This window comes from Pelodiscus sinensis, chromosome 5 (assembly GCF_052426305.1).
Source record: "Pelodiscus sinensis isolate ZL-2025 chromosome 5, ASM5242630v1, whole genome shotgun sequence".
NCBI lineage: Eukaryota > Metazoa > Chordata > Testudines > Trionychidae > Pelodiscus > Pelodiscus sinensis.
In genome coordinates, this window is record NC_143056.1 from 134641242 (window position 1) to 134653362 (window position 12121).

Here is a 12121-nt window from a genome sequence, read left to right on the forward strand (position 1 = left end):
GGGTACCGCAGAGGCGGCGCCAGAGCTCCCCGACTCACGGTCCTCAACGCAAAACATGAGAGTAAAGTGTGAAGTGTGATCCGAGGGTGCGCAGCGCACTACAGGTACAATCAACCCTGCTGTCTCAGGGGTAGCCTGCTCCCCCTGCGCCTGCTCCCCCTGCGCCTGCTCCCCCTGCGCCTGCTCCCCCTGCACCTGCTGCTCCTACCTCACGCCTGCTCCCCCTGTGCCTGCTCCCCCTGCGCCTGCTCCCCCTGCGCCTGCTGCCCCTACCTCACGCCTGCTACCCCTACGCCTGCTGCCCCTACCTCATGCCTGCTACCCCTACGCCTGCTGCCCCTACCTCACGCCTGCTGCCCCTGCGCCTGCTGCCCCTACCTCACGCCTGCTGCCCCTGCGCCTGCTGCTCCTACCTCACGCCCGCTGCCCCTGCGCCTGCTGCCCCTACCTCACGCCTGCTGCCCCTGCGCCTGCTGCCCCTACCTCACGCCTGCTGCCCCTGCGCCTGCTGCTCCTACCTCACGCCCGCTGCCCCTGCGCCTGCTGCCCCTACCTCACGCCTGCTGCCCCTGCGCCTGCTGCTCCTACCTCACGCCCGCTGCCCCTGCGCCTGCTGCCCCTACCTCACGCCTGCTGCCCCTGCGCCTGCTGCTCCTACCTCACGCCCGCTGCCCCTGCGCCTGCTGCCCCTACCTCACGCCTGCTGCCCCTGCGCCTGCTGCCCCTACCTCACGCCTGCTGCCCCTGCGCCTGCTGCCCCTACCTCACGCCCGCTGCCCCTGCGCCTGCTGCTCCTACCTCACGCCTGCTCCCCCTGCACCTGCTGCCCCTGCGCCTGCTGCTCCTACCTCACGCCTGCTGCCCCTGCGCCTGCTGCTCCTACCTCACGCATGCTCCCCCTGCACCTGCTGCCCCTGCGCCTGCTGCTCCTACCTCACGCCTGCTCCCCCTGCGCCTGCTCCCCCTGCGCCTGCTGCCCCTGCGCCTGCTGCCCCTACCTCACGCCCGCTGCCCCTGCGCCTGCTCCCCCTGCGCCTGCTCCCCCTGCGCCTGCTGCCCCTGCACCTGCTGCCCCTACCTCACGCCCGCTGCCCCTGCGCCCGCTGCCCCTGCGCCTGCTGCCCCTGCGCCTGCTGCCCCTACCTCACGCCTGCTGCCCCTGTGCCTGCTCCCCCTGCGCCTGCTCCCCCTGCGCCTGCTGCCCCTGCTCCTGCTGCCCCTACCTCACGCCTGCTCCCCCTGCACCTGCTCCCCCTGCGCCTGCTGCCCCTGCGCCTGCTCCCCCTGCGCCTGCTCCCCCTGCGCCTGCTGCCCCTGCGCCTGCTCCCCCTGCGCCTGCTCCCCCTGCGCCTGCTGCCCCTGCGCCTGCTCCCCCTGCGCCTGCTCCCCCTGCGCCTGCTGCCCCTACCTCACGCCTGCTCCCCCTGCGCCTGCTGCCCCTACCTCACGCCTGCTGCCCCTGCGCCTGCTCCCCCTGCGCCTGCTCCCCCTGCGCCTGCTGCCCCTACCTCACGCCTGCTCCCCCTGCGCCTGCTGCCCCTGCGCCTGCTCCCCCTGCGCCTGCTCCCCCTGCGCCTGCTGCCCCTGCGCCTGCTGCCCCTACCTTACGCCTGCTGCCCCTGCGCCTGCTGCCCCTACCTCACGCCTGCTGCCCCTGCGCCTGCTGCCCCTACCTCATGCCTGCTCCCCCTGCGCCTGCTACCCCTACCTCACGCCTGCTGCCCCTGCGCCTGCTACCCCTACCTCACGCCTGCTGCCCCTGCGCCTGCTGCCCCTACCTCACGCCTGCTCCCCCTGCGCCTGCTACCCCTACCTCACGCCTGCTCCCCCTACGCCTGCTACCCCTACCTCACGCCTGCTGCCCCGCGCCTGCTACCCCTACCTCACGCCTGCTGCCCCTGCGCCTGCTACCCCTACCTCACGCCTGCTCCCCCTACGCCTGCTGCCCCTACCTCACGCCTGCTGCCCCTGCGCCTGCTGCCCCTACCTCACGCCTGCTGCCCCTGCGCCTGCTGCCCCTACCTCACGCCTGCTCCCCCTGCGCCTGCTGCCCCTACCTCACGCCTGCTCCCCCTGTGCCTGCTGCCCCTACCTCACGCCTGCTACCCCTACGCCTGCTGCCCCTACCTCATGCCTGCTACCCCTACGCCTGCTGCCCCTACCTCATGCCTGCTACCCCTACGCCTGCTGCCCCTACCTCACACCTGTTAACCCTACCTCATGCCAGCTACCACTACACTTGATGCCCCTACCCCTCACCTGTTAACTCTGCCTCACATCTGCTACCCCTGTGCCTGCTCCAGAAGAGGAGGGATCAAGAAAAGATGGCAGAGGACAGAGCCATGGCCAGGATGCTTGGTGAACCCCAATCAGCGTGGCATTGCCTGCACTGTGGCTTCTGGTCTTCTGCTTTCGTGTGTGTGACCAGAGAGAAGGGAGGGGAAAAGGGGAATCCCCTGACAACTTGGTGCTGTGACTTGGAGGCGTCATGCTGGATGGGTGAGTAGCAGCCAGGTCATTCCCCGCATCAAGTGCCAGCTCAGCTGCTTGGGAGGAGCATCTTGGGCTCTCGTGATAGCAGTCGTGGGGTCTCGCAAGGCAGATGTGATGGGTGGACCAGGCCCAAAGGCCCCTGCTGCAGGCTGCAGGGTCAGAGTATTATTTGTGTGCGTGTTCCTGGAATGGCGAAGAAGCATGAAGAATGTTTAGCATATCTGGCATGTAAATTCCCTGCGATGCCTGTTACAACCGTGCCCTGAGATCACTTGTTCTCACTTTCTGGTGACACTGTCAAGAATAAATGGGCAGCATTATCACCTGCAAATGTAACCACACTTGTTTGTCTGTGGGATTGGCTGAAGAAGCAGTAGGACTGAGTGGCCGTGGAGGCTGTGATGGGGTAGACAAAACCTGACCTTCCCGCTGGAAGCCTTTCAGCACCCTGGCCAGCAGCTAGAGCAGTGGAGAGGCCCTCCGAGCAAGGTAGAGGGGCAGCCAACCAGGTTGCAGCTGTGTGCTGTTTAAAGAGCTGCTAGGTAAGGCCTGTCCGTTCTGTTCTGGAGCTCAACCCAGGCGGACGTCTGGGCTGACTAGGAGCACCAGCACCTTGGACAGCTCTAAGTGGAGCCATGTCCTTCGGCAAAAGGCTAGCCAGAGACAGCCCTGAGGAACCCCCGGACAAGGGGAACTATGCAGCTAGGCCTTGAGACGGGCTGGATGAAACAGCATCCCATGGAAGTGACATGACCAGGGACATGACCAGAACTGCAGATTTTGAAACCTGGAAGGTACGTGCTATATATAGGCTGGGACCCAGAGGAGTGGGGGGGGGCCTGTGTCTCCCCTCCCCCCCAAAAACTACACCCAAGTGAGGTGGTAAAAAGGAGGCCTACACCTCTGCCACTGATTGGACTGTGCAAACAGGCAGGGTAATTATTGCGAGACCCCTTTCAGCCACGAAGGAGCACTCAGACAGGAAATGTTACTGGGAAATGTTATTGCTTTTGTTTTACACGGTGCAAAGATTTGCGATAGTGAGCTGGAGCTGGAGCTGGAGCTGGAGCTGGAGCTGGAGCTGGAGCTGGAGCTGGCTCGGGAGGCCGAGACCTTCCTGCAGACCTACAGCGAGCGCCACCAGCGTCACGCCAGCAAGAGAGTCTGTGCAGACTTGGACAGGGGCCTGGAGGAGGTGGTGAGTGACAGGTGCCCCATCTGGGAACCCCAGAGAAACTTCCCAGCCAGCCCCATGGGATTCAGGGTTCGGGGCAGGACAGGAATTCCTCTCTCCAGATCCCAGGGGGCTGCCGAGGGGGGAGGCTCCATCCCAGCTCAGCGAGGGGCCCCGTTCTGTCAGGGTCTGTGCTCTGCCCAGCACAACGGGGGCCACAATATTGGTCAGGGGGTGTCTGCATTAGTCTGGTGTGATGGGGGCAAAGGGGTGAGGGGGCCCTGATCCGGTCAGGTGGTCTGTGCTGGGCCCCTTCTGACACTCTGGGCCGTCTCCTCGCCGCCGCCAGCAGGACAGGGACTCCTGGAGCATGTTCAGGTGCCTTTGGGGTGAGGCCCAGCAAGATGGCGGAGCAGCTGGCGGAGCGGCGCGGGCAGTTGCTATGGCGATGCCGGACGGACAGGCGGGACCCGGCGCCGGACAAGGAGGGGCTGGAGCAGGCGCTGCAGAGCGAGGCCGAGACCTTCCTGGAGACCTACAGGAAGCGCTTTGGAAAATTCGCCATTTTGGCGGGTGACAGTGCGGGGTGTCTGGCCCTGGCACTGTTGGGCGGAGCTGCCGGCGCTGGGATGGCTGCTGAAGCTGGGGAGTGTCTGGGATATGGGCGGTGCCTTAGGCAGTGGGGCTGTGCCTCCCCTTGCCTGCATTACCGACCGCCCATGTCCCAGACACACTCCCCAAGCCTGCCTCAGTTTCTCAGGGAGCCGAGCGGGGTGAGGAAATCTCTTCGGCCTGACCCCGGCTGGGGAGCGCGGCCGGGACAGCCGTCTGGCTGCCACACCCTGTGTCCGAGTGTCCCGCGTTGGCACTTTGCCCACTCCACGCAGGCGGCGCAAACCTTGAGCCCGGCAACACAGGGGCGCGTAAAGGGGCCAAGGAGGGTCGAGCGCCCCCAGAGACGGAGGGGGGGGGCTTTGTCCTTCGCTCACTGTGCCCCCTCCCAGCTCTGTGCCGCTCTCCCTGCGGAGGGCGGGAAGAGATGGGGTCACTTCTGTGCGAGAGCCTGGCTGGGAGGCAGCGGTGGGCCCCTCCACACCCAGACTCAGCTGCCAGGGTCAGGGGCCAAGTGAGCCAGAAACACACGGGGGGAGGGGAGCAGCAGCTCCTGGCTTGCTCAGCTTCTGCGCCAGGCAGCTGGGGACTCCCAGTTTAGAGAGTTTTGTTAGAGATCCCCCTCCCCCGATCCCTTAGGGGGAACCCCAGTCCTTGAGCGGTGCCCTCACACCAGGGGCTTGGGGTTTGCAGATTTCCGAGCTGCTGCCTGTTAAATCTGGGGCGGGACTGTCCCATGTGCCCTCTAATTTTTCCATCTGTGTGTGGAATAAATTTTGTTCTGAGCACCGAGGCATGTGTGGATGTGCACCACTGGTAGGAACACAATGCTGCCAGCTGTGGGTGCTCGGCCAATCAGGTGGCACTGGCATCTCCTCTGGGTGACTGCCCAAGTGCTCAGCTTACAGGGAATATGGGGTCCTAGAACTTCATCCTCGGTGTGAGTCTTTGGAGCGGTACCGAGCCCAGACGCCTGCATTGCCATTAATCTCTCATGTGACAGGGCGACAGGGTGAAAGTGGGCAGCATCTCGGTCGCCCTGTGGCAGAGAGGATCTAGGATCCTGAACGTGGATACTGCAAATGGCTCCCCCGTGTCTAGGATTCAAGTCATGTGGCAGCCCCCGCCCACTGCAGATCCTGTGGGTCTCCTGCGAACAGCCCTGCCTCCAGGGGCGATTAGGGTACTCAGGCCTGTTGGTGCCTTGCGGAGTATCCAGAGAGTCTGCAGCCAAGAACTCAGCGGGTTCCCTTCTGTCTCCCTGGCAGCAGCCACCCGGCAGGAGGGGAGACTGTGCCCGGGAGAGGAGGAAAGGCGTCAGCAGAGGCTGCGGGACGGTGCGAGGGTGCGGGCCTGGGCCTCCCAGTGTCGGCTCAGTCAAGCGCATTCGCGGTTCCTCAGTACCCTGTCCCTCAGCCTCAAGCACCCGCTGGACTGCCTGAACACGGTCCCGGACCCCCCGTGGCCTGTAAACACATAACCCTGCTAGGGACCAGCCCCTTGAAGGTCTTTATGGCACTGACGTGACAGTCTGTGGAGGCACAGGGCCGGGGTCCCTCGGCTGGTGTGTCTGTTGTCACGTAGAACTGGCCACCTCGCGGGCACTAGCTACTGGGGTCCCCTGCAACCAGCCTCTTCCGGCCCCTGGACAGTCCCACTTCCTAACAACACCCCCTGTTCTCCATTGGGACAGACCCCCCCAGAGCAGATGAGGCCTCCTCCCGCGTCTCTTCCCTCATCTCTGCATCACCTGTTACCTCCTCTCAGCCCACACGTCACTCCACTTCCAGCCACACCGCTCTAGGACTCTGCTTCTCTTCCTGCAGGCCCCGGGCAAGTGCTGCTCTGAGAACTTTCTCCTGCGGCTCCCCAGGCATCTCTTGAGACCCAGGTGCCATCTGGGCCCCTCACGGTACCGCCTCGGCCGAGCTAACTCTCTTGCCTCCCTTCTAGTAGCTGGACCCGCCGGTGCCTGTTTCCTCGGCTCCCCACATCCCCAGGAGCAGGGACTGAGCCTCCCTCCCGCCCCGACTCGCTCTCAGTCCGTGTCTCCTCCCGCCCCCCGGGGCTCGCTCTGTCCCTGCAGGGCGCTCTGCAGCGGGCGCCTGGCTCTGGGACGAGGCTGCACCTTCCCCACCTCCTTGCAGACCCTGTCCAGCTGCAATACTCTCCAGCCGCCCGGCTACCAGGCTGGGGCCCTTCACTCTTCCCAACAGCGCGTTCCCGCTGCTGCTCCCTGGGCCTGACACCGGCTCCCTTCCCGCCGATTCTCTCCCTCCCGCTCCCTGCACAGACGGGCCGAGCGCTGCTCTGACGCTGCCCCGACCGTGTCCTTGGCTCCCCGGAGCCTGAACTCTGCTCCTGAGGTGTCTGGGCTCTTCTGCGGAACTCGGATTCCTCCCTCCAGCCCCCCGCCACGAGCCGGCATCCGCGGGTTTAACTCCCAGGCAAGGCCCGGCCGGCTGGGTCTGAAGAGTTAACAACGGCCGAGGACACACACCAGCTCCCTGAGCGACTGGAAGGCTCAGAAAAGCTTTTTCCCTCCCCCACACTCACCACAGGGGCGACAGCTCTTCTCTGGCTTTCCGGTAACTCAGAGCACGCACAAGAAGCGCCGGGTTCAGCACAGGGAGCCGGGCTCGCTCAGCGCCAAAGCGCACAGCTGGGGCCCTGCCACACCAGCCCCACGCCCTTGGGGCGGCTCCGCTCTCTGGGGGCTGGGGCTGCTGGTTGCTCTGGCTCCAGCCACAGGTTCTGGGGCCCCGCTCAGAGACGCAGCCGCTGCTGCTGGGAATAATGCGTATTGTAAACCAGGCCGGCACGGCTCAGGGCTACAGGCAGGCGTGGGCAGCGCGCTGTGTGGCCTTGGGGGCCCAGACATCACTGCCCTTCTCCAGTGTCTACATCACCCCCAGCCCCACAGAAAGCAGCTGCAGACCCGGAGTTCAGGCTAAGAAATTTCAGTAGGGACAGTCCCGTGCTGGCCTCCCCACAGCAAGCCCTAAAAGAGCAACAGAAATGGATGTAATTACATCCCTTTATAATATCATACGGTGCAGAAGCAGATACTGATCTGATCATAATAATTTTACCACAGGAGATGTCATTTTCCTTCCCAGGTCCCCCGGCTACAGTGAGCGTCGCCCATGTCCCCGGCGGAGGGGGAACAGCCTCACGAACCTACTACAGGGCGAGGGGCAGCCGCCTGCCCCCTGCTCCCGGCTCTGCCTCTCCCGGCTCACCCAGGCACCTGGCCCTTAGCCAAGCAGCTACCCGGCCTGCTGGCTCCTGGGTTTGACCCTGCCCCAGAGAGTGACCCAACTGGAGCAGCCTCCAAACTGTCCCCCTCCCCCCAGCTCCAGAAGCGTCTGGGTGAGGCGGCTAAGTCTGCCCAGGAGGACTGGCCCAGGCACCACTCACTCCTGCTCCCCAGGCTTCTACAGCGCCATCTCCCTGTGTGGTGCAGGGGTCACGCAGGACGGTGCCGGGCCGGCAGGACCGGGCTGAAGGAGCGACGTGGGTTGGGCGTGGCCTGGCCAAAGGATGGCGTCTGTGGGAGCAGACGGGAGTGGGAGTCCCTGGCTGAGGGCGGCCACTGGCCTGCGAGTAGGGTCCAAACTGGACCTGCGGGGCAGTGAATAGGGGCCCGGCAAGAGCAAGCATGGCGTATGTGGTGCTCCCCCGCCCCTGCTCATGGCACAAGCTGCCTCGGCCAGCACGACCTCAGCGCAGGAGGCAGGCGAGCGCCAGAGGGATGGGTGGACGCGTAGAGGTGGGGTCATTCTGGGTGCCCCCGCTGTCACATTGCTGGATCTTGAGGGGAGCAGCCAGATCACAGATGCACCCATAGGTGGGGGTGTTGGCCCCAAAAATGGTATAGGAGGGGGCCATGTGAGGTATTGAATAGAAGCTTATTATCTGATAGTCCTATGTACGCTGTTCATGTGTTTGTATAATGTCTGTGTGTGCGATTATTAGCATGTACTTGTATGGACACTGAAGATTTCCCTGCATGTGGTTAAGCATTGGGCAGGGCCGGGCCTGTGGACATGCTAATTAGCAAGACCCTGTGGGACAATGGCACTCAATGGGCCAAGGACACACCTAAAGAATGGGGGCTGTCACCTGAGAGCAGCCAGCAGGGAACACAGAGATTGGCCTCTGACCAGGTGATCTGCCACATACTAGAAGAGGCCAGGAAAGAGGTATAAAGAGGCCATGTGGTCGATGCCATTTTGTTCTCAGCTCAGCACTTCATCCCAGAGGCAGCATTGCAGGGATCGAAGAGCCTGGAAGACCTGTGAACCCATCCTGATCTAGGATGTGCAACAAGAACTTTTAAACCAGCATCTGTAACATCTCTGCTAGAGCCTGCATCGAGGACTGGGAGATTCGGTGCATGTAACGTACTGTACTTTAATAACCTCACTCTCATGCTTTTCTTTCCTGTAATAATAAACCTTTAGATATAGATTCTAAAGGATTGGCCCAGCGTGATTTGTGGGTAAGATCCAGAGGGTAAATTGACCAGGGATCTGTGGCTGGTTTCTTGGAACCGGACAGAACTTGTTCGGGGTAGGTGGGATTGGGTGCTAGGACCCCCCCCCCCCCCACCTGTGTTTGAGGCCTGGGGCCATCTGGGGCATGGATATTGCTGGGGTGTCAGAGGGGTTTTGCTCGGGAGGCTTCAGGCAGGCAGCTGAAGTGCTCTGTGGGACTGGTGTGTGGCCTGTTTGGAGAGGTCACCAGTCTGGAGGCTGTAAGGAGCTCTGGATTTGAGCAATTCGCCCTGAGCGGACGCCCTCAGCTGTGCCCAGACACGGCCCGGTCTGTCACAACCGCTCCCCCCAAACACCGCGGAGGTAACACTCGGCCTCACTGCGCCCCACAGGCCTGGCTGCTGTCACTGTGCTGGGGAAGGAAGGTGCAGGAAGCAGAGAGCGTCAGGCTGCATCTGCCCCGCGACCTTTCTCCGGAAAAATGGGGCCAAACCGCAAACCACAATGGGCGTTGTGTTTTCTGATTCTTTCTCCGGAAGAGGCTGCGCCAGGCTGGTCCGTGTCTGGGCATCGCTGAGGGCGTCGGCTCAGGGCGAATTGCTCAAACTCAGGGCTCCTTACAGCCCCAGACTGGAGACCTTCCCAAACAGGCCACACACCAGTCCCACAGAGAGCTCCAGCTGCCTGCCTGAAGCCTCCCGAGCAAAACCCCTCCGACACCCCAGCAATATCCGTGCCCCAAATGGCCCTGGGCCTCGTACACAGAAGAGGGGTTTTAGAGCCCAATGTCACCTACCCCGAACACTTTCTGACTTTCCCCTTTCTTCCCCCTCCCCCTCCGCACGAGCCCCTCCCTCTCCTGCCCCTCCTTCTCCCTCCCCACACAAGCACCTTCCTCTCATGCCCCTCCTTCCACACAAGCCCCTGCCTCCCCTGTCCCTCCCCCCCATCTCTGCACAAGCCCCTCCCTCCAAGCCTCTTCCTCTCACACCCCTTCCCCCTAGTTTTCCCCCTCCGTTACTTTCTGCCTTCCACTCTGCAGGGCTGGAGTCTGCGCTCAGGCCCCGGACTCGGAACCCGGAGCTAGGCCGAGTGGTACCGAGCAGTTTTAAAGTCCCAGATACGTCACGTTACGCCCGGGCGTATCCTCGCTCACCTGTGTTGGGGAAATCTCACTCCCCTGCGGTACAGGGTCCCCAGAAGGGTCCGAGGCTGGAGGTCAAAGCAGTGAGGCAGGAGAGAAATCTAGAAGGAAAACTTTATTATGCATGCATGTAGGCTGACAGCTACCAGAGTGAGAGCAGCAGCAGCCCTGAGAGACAGGTTCAGGGATCCTTTATATAGTATGCTCAGACAGCTTAGTTGTTGATTGTTTTCTTGAACATATCAAAGTCTCAGCAGAAGCACTCTGAGAGGTTTCTGTTTACACCAAGTATACTAGAAGTCAGTTTTACAGAACAAAGGCACATGAGAACTTGAGTGAGGAGTCTTACAAGGCAAACTGTGACAGAGATCAGAGTTTACACGACACATTGTGACAGACTAGGAGTCTCCATGAAGTTGGACAGGAGGCATTGTAAGGGTCTTGATTAGAGTTAAGATGATTTCTCTCTGTTACAGGGAGAGAGGCCTGGAAAACTTTTAACCCTGACAGCAGTTTTCTTTTAGAGAGTGTTGATTTCCTGCACAGTCCCCCTTAAGACACAATTGGAGTTGTTAGATTTTTCTCCCACACCTGGGAACGCCGTGCATGGCAGCAGCAGCCGACAAGGGGGAGCCGCACTGAGAGCTGCGCACGGCAGGGATAGTCTGGGCCGAGGGGGACGCTCTGGGGCCGGAGTGGGAGGACACACGGGGGGGGGGAGGCGGCAGGTGGGGTCTGGGGCCTGCTCCAGGCAGAGCCGGGGGAGAGATCCAGCTCCAAATATTGCTGGAGCAGGGCCCCCGGCTCTGAATATCAACTCGCCGCCCATAGCGCCCGGCACACTTCTGGGTTCAGGGCGCGGGGACCAATTCAGGGGAATGGGGCGAATCGGCCTAAGGCCGGCCCTGCTTATGGGGTGCTGTAGCCAGACGTGAACCCCCATTTTACATCCATCTTTGTCTGCTTAAAACCATGCAGGGCACATAAGAGCAGGAAATCAGCATATTCTTTGAAAACCTTGAAGCAAGAGGTTTAGATAGGCTGGCTCAGTGACCGTGACCAGCAGTAAGCAGAGATAAGAGGGTGGTCAAACTAAGAGGCTGTACATCGTGCCCTTGACTTAACCCATATTGATACGAACACACAACCATCCGCGGGGGGAGGAATCTCCCGCCCAACAAGAACATCCGGCAGTCCTAATTTAGCTATCTTCCTCTCTTATAAGTGTAAGTTAACTTGTAACCTGCTTGTAAGAACTGGCGCCACAAAACGGACCAGTAAAATTTGGCATCTTAAAATAAAAAAGAGGATACGGGCCCCCAGGGTATAAAGATGGGTCCAGCAGCACATTTACTTTGAGTGTCCATCTGCCATCTATCTGCTGGTCGGGTTTAGTGTTTGATCTCCCGAGGTTCCAGAGGGGACGCCCACCTCGTATTCGTCTTTCCTAGGAATTGAGAGACCGGCTCTGGCCTGACCCGCTGGAGTCGAGAGGCACAAAAAGGGGTAAAAATTGTACCTGGATGTGTCCTTTGTTTAAGTATCTATATACATAGTGTTAGAGCTCTTTAAAGATTAAGCTGTCACGTGGTGCCATTATTTCTATTTTCTATCTTTACCTTTTTCCTGTAACCATTTTTAAAATCTATATTTATATTTGCTAGCATTTAAAAAAATAAAGCAATAGCCATTGTAACCATATGCTTTTATAAGTCTTTTAATAAACCTGTAACTGTTTAAGCTTTAACCTGACTCCTTCAGTTGCTGTAATAGAACCAAGCACAATTTAAAAGAACTTCAGCCGGTCATAAAAGGAACAGACATAAAGAAAGCTTAGGCGTTTGGATCTGTGTCACTCTCAGGTGACAAGATCCGTTGGGGCACCTTTCAGCCTTTCCTAGGCTGCCCGCTGCGAAGGAACTTTGTGTTCTAGCAGCTAAAATCTAAGGTGTAATAAGCTCTTCCTATATAACAGGGCATCTGTTGGCCTGCTGGCCACTCCCTGCAATGGGACCCCGGTCCTAGCAGTAAAGACACGGACGTTAAACCTTTTCTCAAAAACATACACACACACACTGCCCTGACCGTCGGCTGACAGGTGCCCAGTACTCTGCCCTGTGGGTGGGGAAGGCAGCCCCCGAGAACAGGGGGGCCTGTGGGCAAAGGGAGGGGGAGCAGGGACTCAGCCCTTCGCTGTCT

At 60.8% G+C, this 12121-nt stretch overlaps 2 protein-coding genes across 2 annotated transcripts in view; one reads left to right on the plus strand and one right to left on the minus strand.

The window, feature by feature from the left end:
* Nucleotides 1-12121, minus strand: part of LOC102463808 (RING finger protein 112-like) — a 107687-nt gene that overhangs the window by 38058 nt on the left and 57508 nt on the right. The window lies entirely within an intron of this gene.
* LOC112547711 (uncharacterized) overlaps nucleotides 1-12121 on the plus strand; it is a 47926-nt gene that overhangs the window by 11896 nt on the left and 23909 nt on the right. Inside the window, exons 14-15 of the mRNA XM_089778867.1 lie at nucleotides 2484-2499; nucleotides 3535-3691. Coding sequence (XP_089634993.1) covers nucleotides 2484-2499; nucleotides 3535-3691 — 173 coding nt within the window. The remainder of the gene's footprint in view (nucleotides 1-2483; nucleotides 2500-3534; nucleotides 3692-12121) is intronic.